The sequence below is a fragment of the Leptomonas pyrrhocoris genome (genome assembly GCF_001293395.1).
Source record: "Leptomonas pyrrhocoris isolate H10 chromosome Unknown, whole genome shotgun sequence".
NCBI lineage: Eukaryota > Euglenozoa > Kinetoplastea > Trypanosomatida > Trypanosomatidae > Leptomonas > Leptomonas pyrrhocoris.
In genome coordinates, this window is record NW_015438359.1 from 1,676,008 (window position 1) to 1,685,839 (window position 9,832).

Below are 9,832 nucleotides of genomic sequence, written 5' to 3' on the forward strand. Positions count from 1 at the left end.
GAGAGAAGATAAAAAAAACGTAAGTGGCTCGTGCGGCGCATGCACAACGCTGTTCTTTCCTTCTTCCTCCTCTTATCTCCTCCCCCCCCCCCCTCCCCCTCCTCTCTATCTTTCTCCGCTTGTTGTTGGTGGTGTGTCGATTTGCGTGTGAGTGTGTGTGTGTGTGTGTGTGTGTAGCGACGACGTTGAATTTGTTCCTGCGAGGTGTGTCTTCTTCTTTCCTTTCCTGTTTCGCTTCGATAACTCTTCTTTTACCTCTTCTTCGGTGCGTCTTGCGAGGGCATTTTTCACAGCGGTGGCCACGATGTTCAGGGAACGGCGTTTTTCTCACCTTCTTTCTTTTTTATTTGTGTTTATCAAAACAGGATAATATATATATGTGTGTGTGTGTGATTCTACAACAACAGTACACACACAGAATGAACCCAGCCTGCCACATAGCGTTGCTTCTGCCGTAGGACGCTTCCCGGACCTCCGCAATTCCTTTATTATTATCTTGCCACCGAGAAGCATCATGAAAGATACAGAAGAATAAACAAGTACAGAAGCCAAGGAATCAAACAAGAAATATATATACATATATATATGGAACACGTGGATGTGATGCTTCTATGCGGTCTGCGGTGCGAGGGTTTGTGAGTTCTGTTTTCGTTTGTTTGGCGAGCAGAAGAGCGTTGAGAACAAGAGAGCCGAATAACTCGAGTGCCGCATCTTTTTTGTTTGTGCTTTTTAAAAAGCCAAACACCCTGCCTTGTCTGCGCCTTTGCGTAGGCAACGGCGTTGACACCCCAACCAAGACCGGATACAGAGCATTAACCGCTGGTGCAGCGAGGATCTTTTCTTTTTTGTTTTCCCCGCTTCGCATTCTGCTCCTTTCGGGTTCCTTTTATGCGGTAGTGAATCTCCTCCCTCTCTCACCTCCCAAAAAAGGAGAAGAAGTTCGTTCGCCTCCCACATGTACACGATACTGTTCCTCCTTCTTTCCTCGACCTCTAACGCTCTTCTCCTTTGCGTTGTATGGCCGCGGCGCCTTTTCCCTATGACTGGATCTATTTCTTCTTTTTCCTCTTTTGAAGTTCTTATGGTTACTCGTTGTTGTCGGAGCACATAGAACGCCTAGCGGAATGCACCCGCAACACTCGTTGGCCGACACCGTTGTACGGGCCGCCGCCTGGAGTGACGGCGGCGCGGAGTTTATCTACGGGGACGGCACCATTCTCTCCTTCCTCGACGACATGAACACCTTCGTGGCGGTGCGTAGCAACAAGGCGCCCACCCCCGATGCACGTCGAGGCACGCACAAGCGGTACACTGTTTTTTCACCCTCTTGTGACGGCGAGTGTGGCGATGCCGGTGAGGCCCGACAGGAAGATGAGGCGGAGCGGGAGATGTGCTTTACCGCCTGGACTTTAAGCGCCTACGAAGCTAAGGTGCGGGCAGCGCTCTCGGTGTACAACAGTCTCGCGGAGCGCCCCCGCCTTATCTCCACTTTACTGCCAGGGTATCCGCACAGCAATAGTAGTCGCCCTCCTCACCATCTTTTATCAGTGCATCACTGTGAGGCAGCGTTACATTGTGGCGGTCACTGCGGTGTATGGCGTGTGCCGGGGCCACCGATCCACACCCTCTTGGTGGAGAAGCGGCCCGACCTCTTTACCCGCTACGCCGTGTACGGCGCCGTTCGCGAGTGGTTGCTCGAGCCGGCGTTGACGCAGCCGAACGACGAGACTGTGACGCTGTCAGAGACCGCGCAGGACACGACTGTGTTCTCGGTCCACGACGTGCCTTCACGGGTGTGGGGTGTCGATGCTCTTGCGGCGCACAGCAGCAGTAGCTGCGAAATGCGACTCAGTCCTGCGATCCACCACCCACGCCAACTACCCACTCACCTCCCCGTCGGGACCGTGCTGGAGCTGTGGTGCGTCCTGCGCCGTGTGCGGCTGACGGTGGCGGTGCATCGCGAGACCTTCACGGTGCGGTGGCCTGCCCCGGTCACCCGGCCAGACGGCTCTCGGCTACCTCCTTCCTCTGTCGCGTCGTACCTCCCAACGTCGACTCACGTGGACGCGCTTCTTCCGTCGTCATCATCGGTGCTCTTCACCTATGTGGAGCAAACGTTCCCCGTGTGCAGCCCACCGCCGGCGTGGCGCGTCATGTTGCAGATGGCGCTCGAAATGGATGCGGAGCTGCCCATGACGGACATCGTGTACCACGCAGCGTACACCACCGGCACTGACCCTACAGAAGAAAACGAGTGCAACGTGCAAGAGGCGCGAGCACAAATCTCCATGGCGCGTTCGTTGCCGGCAAGCGTTTACACCGACACGTTGCTCTTCGCGGACAATGAGGGCGGCGGCTGTGGTGGTGGTGGGTGGCTAGGCGAGCTACCGGACCCCCATCACTGGGGAGGAGTGCTCAACCATGGACGCACGACCCACCCCTGTCGATTCTCCTCCCTCACACCGGCGCAGGCGACGCATCTCGCGGCTCCGCGGACGGCGCGGGTGCTGGATGCCATGCGGGCCCTGCACAGTGGCGGCCACGGCACGACCTCTTTTGCTTCGTCTTCTGCGAAGGAAAGCGGGCGACTGTGCTGGATGTACGAGGCGAACCGGTGTGCCGCGAACGGCTACGTCGGCGACGCGGGCGGCAGCCCTCCTGCGGTGTACTGGTGCCTACCAGCAGCAGCAGTGTCAGACGACTCACACCCCGAAGGTGCTGATGTGCTGGCGTGGGTGGCCGAGGATGGCAGCGTAGTACACACGTGCTTGGAAGGGCAGGGCTACACCGTGCTGCATCAACGCGTGATCCCCGCGGTGTCAAAGCCGGTAGTGTATCGGCTCGCGGGTGATGGAGCAGCATCAAGGGCGTCGCACAGACTGCCGCCGACGGTCGCACCGCTGCGATGTCGTGTGCTGCTTTCGTGTGCGGGAGCATCACGTGAAGAAGCCGATAGAGTCAAGCACAAGGTGAGCGGTGGACGCGACCCACTCCCTCCCCTGTCTCGTCAGGACAAAGAGGACGTGAAGGTGGTGACATTGTCAGAAAGAGACCAGAACCCCGAAGACTTGCCTACCCCTGATGCTGCTGCTGAAACGACGGTGGATGTAGCCGTGGTAGTGGTGGATCCGTTGTCGTTGCACTGCACACAACGCACAAACGAGGGTGTTGAGGTGCATGCCGCCTCGGCGATGAGCGCGTGCTCAACGCTGTCCCAGCTAACCGAGCTGTCTCCTCTGAGCAGCGCCATTCCTGTGACTGACGGCGTCATCCCGGCGCATTTCCCCGCCGCTACGCAAACTCTCACCGCACTTATCCCGCAACCTCAGTCTCTCTCGGTTATTAGGGCGGAGGAGGCGCGGCGAATTCGATGTCATCGCTACCTCGCCGCCGTTACTGATGTGTGCGTGCAGCTGTCGCAGCTGAACTGTGCGGTGTCTCGCGAGCGGCAAAAGAGAAGGGCTGATCAGGCGCCGCTTCGCACAACTCACGCCACACTCGCCGCCTACTGTCAACCCGCGCCGTTCCAAGAACAGTCCATTAACGCCCTTCTTTTTTCGCTTTCCCCATTCAAAGCTCGCCCACCGCCGAGTTGCGGGGAGGGCGGCATTGTAGCAGCGTCGAGTGATTGCATCGTGTACTTAACGAGCCACTTGGACGGCATCGGCACCTTCACGGCTCTCACCAACGGCACCATGCGGGGCCACTTCGACGACCGCACCATCCTCACGCTCATCCCAGGCCCAAATGAGTTGGACGAAGCGCAGCTGCTGGCGACCTGTGTGCTGCGCGACGCACGGCGGTGCACGATGCACGTGGCACAGTGCCGCCCAGGCGATCCGATCTTTCGCTACCTCGCATACATGCTGCCTTTCCGGCGCTTTGTGTATCTGCAGGCGGCGCAGCGCAATCAAGAAGAAAAGGAAAACGAAGGAAGAAGGCGGCAGCAAAAGAAGTACTGCCACCACGACGGCAGCAGCAGCAGCGATGCGCACTTCCCAGGTGAGGAGATGATGTCTTCGGTAGCGGCCTCACTCGCAGACGAGTCCGTGAATCAGCTGCCCAGTGTGCAAGCGAGTGCCGACGCGCACGCGGAGCAGCTCCTGCATAGTTGTGATGAACCAGCGGAAGACCATGCGGAGTACAACACCTTTCCTGACAAGGACCATAGAACGGATAGCCTGATGGTTGCCCGTGCAAGGAGCGCTGGGCCTCCTGCGCGTGGCACCGCATCGTCCCTACGCTGGGGCATTACGGATTCGGCATGCACGCTGCAAGTGCTGCGGAACCGCGAGGCAGCTGAGGTCTTTGAGCGGGAGGCCAGGCTGCAGGAGATGATTGCGGAGAACGAGTCCCTGTCGCACGCCACGCGAGCGCTCCTACGCGACTGATGCCAATCTTCTGTTTATTATTATCAGTGCTATTATTACTGTTATTATTCCTTTATATATTTATTTTTTTCTGATTCGTGTATTGCGGTACTTTCATAGATGCACCTCTTTTATGTTGCCTGATTGATGGAGCGCAAACGTCCGTTTGAAGTTTTTTTCTCTTTCTACGCGCTTTTTTTTTTGTTTCTCGATCACGGCCCTCTCCCTCTCTATCTTCTTCACCGTCTGCTGTGCAGACAAAAACTCGAGTAACGGTGGGGGCACTACTGCACACGCCATCATCGGAGGTCATACGCTCTTCCTTGTAAAAGAGGAAAAGGAATAGTGGGCTCCTCACATCAGTTCTGCCGAAGCACGGTCATGTATGTATATATTCGTGTAGGCTTCTTTGACACCACGTGGCTTCAACGTCTCTCGTATGAACTCTCCGGCACTTCACTGCGAGCCACCTCTCCTTCTTCGCTTCTCTCATTCCCTGTCGTATTGTTTTGTTTCAGGTGTTTGTATCATTACTGCTGCAGTAAACCGCGCAGGCCCACAAAAAAGCTTCGACCAGATACTCGTTTTCGGTTTGTTTGTTTGTTTGTCTGTACATCTTCGGCGTTGCTGAAGGAAAATTAAAACGAAGTACACTATTTTCTTTTTTTTCTCCTTCTTCTGCGCACGTTCATTCCCCTACACCACAATATGAACTCCTCCACCGACTTAAGGAGCAAGGAGTACGCGGCACTTAACGTCACCTCATCGTCCGTGTCGGCGCAGGCGACGCAGTCCGCCAGCAATTTCAACTCTTTTGCCTCCGTCGAAGCGGCGAGCACGGCGGAGTACCACAACCTGGACGAACTTGTATACGACCCCTACAAGGATGAAAACCTGCAAGGCATCCCGTCCTCCCCGCAGGTGGCCGGCTACCTGCCGCAGCTCCATCCGACGAACCCATTAACACCGCAGCGGCCTTCCCAACTCCTTGCCTCACGGACGCAAGCTGTTATCGAGCCGCGTGACATCAGCACAACCTACGGGTTCTGCTTCTATAGGCATCACGGCAGCAAAGACGTCGACGTCATGAACTTCGGCAGCGCCACCGTCCCCTCCTTCTCCTCTGCGGACGTGGCGGTGGGTAGTGCGACGCGCGCCAGTGATCTGTTGCTGCCCTTCGTTCCGACCACCGTCCCGCAGCCTCCCCCGCCCTCACCGCGACGCCCCATTTCGAGCGTGGTTGCCGCTGTGCCGTCGGCGGCGGTGGAAGCCACCACACCACGCGCGCTGTGTCAGTTCGCTTCATCTTCCTCCTCCTCTGCTGCGGTTGTTGCTGCCGATGCTGATGCTGGTGCCGCCACCTCCGCCGTGACGAACTCAACCGCCGCAGGAGCGCGAGAGGCTGGCCCGCGCACCGCCCCCCGTCACGTGTACCCCTCCTATAACGTCCACCCCGTGCTCCCCCGCCCCGCCCACCCCTTCTTCCAGCACGACATCCCTAGCAAGATCGGCCGTCGAGCAACCCGCAACAGCAGTATAAACATCAACGCGAGCGCCAGCAACTTATTTCCGCTGTCGGGCTCGCAGGGACGGTGGAGTGCAGCGGCAACAATGGCGTCGTCGTTGATGTCACCGCGACGGAACAGCAGCGTCGTTGCCCCTGCGGATGGGACCGCGCGACGCGTCTTCGGCCTCTCTCCGCAAGCTCCATCACAGCCTTTTCCGAGCGACAGCGGCACCGCTGGCGGTGGCGGAGGCAACGGCGATCCTCTCGACCACCAAGATCTTTTGGAGTCATTTTCCGCCGCACGCTCGACTGAGTACAGGAAGTTCGTTGCTCCGGAGCAGCGGCAACCGCAACACACAGAAAGCCTCTCCAGCGGACTGGCAACATGTGCTAACACCGCGTCCGACGCTACCGCCGTCGATCAGGTGGTGCCATCTGGTTTGCTGCTGAGTTCGCTGCGGGACTCCAGCGGTCACCGCTTGGCGCACGTGTCGTCTCCTACCAGCGCCTCGTCCTCCTCCTCCGCCTCTTCACGGGTGCACGGGCCCCTGTGCGCGACCTCCTCTGGCAACTGCATCATCACCACCTCTCACGTGCCACCTGCGCGAACGAGTCCGCGGGGATCGCTGCGCTCCTTCACTTCCGGAAAGTGCGCGCAGGCCTCCTCACCACTCCAGCACTCTACGTCCGTGAAGCACGGTCAACGCGCGTCGGGCCTCCGCTTTGCCCCTCTCTTCGCGGCCGGTGCCGCCGCAGCAGCGGCAGCGGGGACGTCGTCGACGCGCACGCAGCAGGCACCGGCGCGTGCTGCACGTGCGTATAGCCGCCGCGACGTGCGCCGTGGCCGTTGGCGCCTGAGCATCGCCCGCGAGGAGTGTGAGGCGCGGGCGGCGCTGGAGGAGGAGGAGTCATTCGAGGCAATTCGCACGCTGCCGGCGTCGTGTGCGGTGTGGCGGTCGTACATTGATCCTGCGTGCAGCGATGACGACGACGCGTTGGGGCACTACCTGCTCGCGCGCATCAACGGCGCGGAAGAGGAAGTTGACGAAGCTGCGGAGAAATCGTCGTCGGAGGAGCTGCACAACTTGTTAGAAAAGCTCAGGAAGCATCAGACGTCGCGTGACGAGCGATGCACCGCGGGCACCACCGCCACCGCCGCTGCCGCCCCACACCCTGCCTTCCTCACCGCGGCCAAGCGTCTGGTCATGCTGGAAGAGATCCGTCGCGCTGCGATCATCAACGCAGAGAAAGAGTTTTTCCACGAAGGTGTGTGCCGTCCGCAGGCGTATGCCCATCGCGTGCTGACGGTCGGCACGCTGCCGCTGGAGCGCTTCCTGCGGTGGTGGATCGGCGTGTACCGTGCGCGCAAGATCGTCCACGCCGGGCAGCGGGCGCGTCTGTGCGCGGTGGAGCAAAAGGCTCGCGCGGACCTCATCACCTCGAGTCGCGGCCTCGCCGCACGCCATGCATGCATGATGGCGGCGCTGCTTGAAGAGGAGCACTACTTCCGCACCCAGCTGGAACTGCTGCAGACGCAGGACGCGGCGTGGACAGGGGTTGTGTTGATGCGGCTGCAGGCGCACGTGGAGCTCTTCACACTGCTGTACGGCGGCACGATGCGGCAGACACGCGTGTGTGAGCGGGTGCAGGGCACGACGGTGTTCCGCGGGCTCATCCTGACGGAGGCGGCGACACGCAGCGCCTTGGCAGCGGAGGAGGACGAGGAGTGGCGGCGCATCCCGCTGGCCATGCAGCTGCGATGGATGGTGCTGAGTGGAGAGCCACATGCACGAGCGCTGGTGGTGCAGGCGGAGTCGACGCAGCGCCGCGACGTCGAACAGGTGATCTACGCGCTGACGGTGCATTACACCATGCGCGACGTGGAGTTGCAGGAGATGGATGCACGGCGAAGCTGGGATGCCCCGTGGAGGGAGGCGATGACCCTCCTTGCGGAAACGGCTGATATGCGGGAGGAGTTATGAAGAAAAAGTGAAGAGCGAGGTGGACGACGGCCGGACCCCCCCCCCCCGTCCACTCAAAAAAGCAAAAGAAAGGGCAAACAAAAGAATCACATTTTCCTTCTCCAACGCGGATGAGCACGAGAGGGGTTGGGCTCGTTACCGGCCGGTGACTCCTCCTTTTTGTTTTTTTTTCCCTGTTGTTGACGTGGATGATGCTCTCGAACACGCTATCATGCACAGTCCTACGTGTCTGTGCAGGAGCAGCATGTACGTTACAAGTTTGTTGCCTGTACACTGCTTGGCATTTGAATGTTTATTATTATTGTTGTTGAATTTATCTTTCGATGGCGTTTGCAGAGGCCACTTTATGTTCATAGCATCGAGCAGCACGGCTGCTTCTTCTCTTTGCTCTTTACATCTCTTTTCCTTTTTTTCTTTAAAGGCATTGTGCATGTAGAAAGAAAAGAATCCCATTATGGGGGAAAACCGAGGTACTTTCAGCTACAAACTCAGCGACAACTGGTCTTTTTTTTCTTGTTTATTAAAGGTCGTAGAGGAATTATGAGAACAAAAAGATCTCAATGCGTGGGTAATTCCTTTATTCAGCGGGTTGCGTCGCACAGCGTACATTCCCCCATGTTTCTTTCATCTTGTAGCGACTCTTTTTTTTTAAATGCTGCTTTTCCTCCATCTTTCTCTGCTACGTCTTGCCTTTTCTTTTCTTTCCGCTCTTGCTCTTTACGTGCCTTGACCCCCCACACACACACACACACACCTTTCACGCACCACAGGTTGTTGTGTGGAGCTGTAACTGCATCAACGTGTTACGGTGAAGCGCACTACAACTTCTATCTGGCCTACTCGACCTCTTCGTTGCTATTTTGTTTTGTTTCTCTGTTGTTGCTGTGGTTTCCTTCTTACTTACAGTTATATCCCACTTCTAGATTTGTGTACTCTTCACCTTTCCTGTTTCGGTTATTCATTTAATCATTTTTCATTACTAGAATTATTTTCGGAGTGTTTCTTTTATTTTTCCTTTTCTTCCCCTTAATTGATTTGGCTGCTTGCACGCCTGGCGTAACAAGAGAAGAAGAATCTATGGTATTTGTGCCTCCCGCTGCTGCTGATCTTTGCTCCCTGTTCTCTTGTCCGAGTGTGTGTGTGTGTGTGTGCCTCCCATTCGATCTTTCGTCAGAGACAAGAGGATTCATTTCTCACATATACACACCGACGAAAGAAGAGACATACGAGACGTAATGCCCCTCACCGCTGCCGGGATGCGCACGCTGATGCGCCAAATGCAGGAGGTGCACGAGCACCCCGTTGACGGCGTCCAGGTGCGACCGTCGGATACCATGACCGAGTACCACTTCGACCTGGATGGGCCGGAAGGGACACCGTTTGCGGCGGGCCGCTTCCACGTTGTGCTGATCTTCGACGAGCAGTACCCTGAGGTGCCGCCGAAAGGTTTCTTCCGCACCAAAATATTTCACCCCAACGTGGCCGAACGGGGCGACATCTGCGTCAACGCGTTAAAGCGGGACTGGAGCCCACATGTCGGCCTGCGCCACATCCTCGCGGTCATCCGCTGCCTCTTAATCGAGCCGAATCCGGAAAGCGCCCTCAATGAAGAAGCCGGCCGACTCTTGTTAGAGGACTACGCCGCCTACGAGCGCAAGGCGACTATGTACACCACCATCAACGCGGCGCGGGCTGACGGGGCAGCTCGATTTACGCTGCCTGTGGAGGCGACGAGTGTTTCTACGCGCGCCTCCGCCAGTGCAAAGGGCACAGAGGACGGCGCGGAAGGGCAGGCGCACGTTGGAGGGAGTAAGCTCACGGTGACGGAGGCGAATTGCCATCCTAGCGCCGCTGCTGCGAAGGAGAAGGCGGAGCGGATGAAGAAGGCGGCGGAGAAGAAGAAAAAGGCGCTGCGACGGATCTAATAGCCCTCCCTTCTCCTCCTCCAAATAGTTACCCTGTCCTCCCCTTTT

General features: G+C 57.7%; 3 protein-coding genes across 3 annotated transcripts; all 3 read left to right on the forward strand.

The window, feature by feature from the left end:
• Positions 1 to 1,074: 1,074 nt before the first annotated feature.
• ABB37_02357 (hypothetical protein) lies at positions 1,075 to 4,391 on the forward strand (the record flags this gene model as incomplete). The annotated part of the gene is made up of 1 exon (XM_015799324.1): positions 1,075 to 4,391. Exon 1 carries the CDS (start codon positions 1,125 to 1,127, stop codon positions 4,389 to 4,391), a length of 3,267 nt encoding a protein of 1,088 aa, XP_015662802.1. The 5' UTR covers positions 1,075 to 1,124.
• Positions 4,392 to 4,886: 495 nt separating this feature from the next.
• On the forward strand, positions 4,887 to 7,859 carry ABB37_02358 (hypothetical protein; the record flags this gene model as incomplete). The annotated part of the gene is made up of 1 exon (XM_015799325.1): positions 4,887 to 7,859. The coding sequence occupies exon 1, from the start codon at positions 5,079 to 5,081 to the stop codon at positions 7,857 to 7,859; it is 2,781 nt and encodes a 926-aa protein (XP_015662803.1). The 5' UTR covers positions 4,887 to 5,078.
• A 768-nt stretch (positions 7,860 to 8,627) lies between these two features.
• ABB37_02359 (putative ubiquitin-conjugating enzyme) lies at positions 8,628 to 9,784 on the forward strand (the record flags this gene model as incomplete). Its single annotated transcript, XM_015799326.1, has 1 exon — positions 8,628 to 9,784. Exon 1 carries the CDS (start codon positions 9,095 to 9,097, stop codon positions 9,782 to 9,784), a length of 690 nt encoding a protein of 229 aa, XP_015662804.1. The 5' UTR covers positions 8,628 to 9,094.
• Between the last annotated feature and the right edge of the window lie 48 nt (positions 9,785 to 9,832).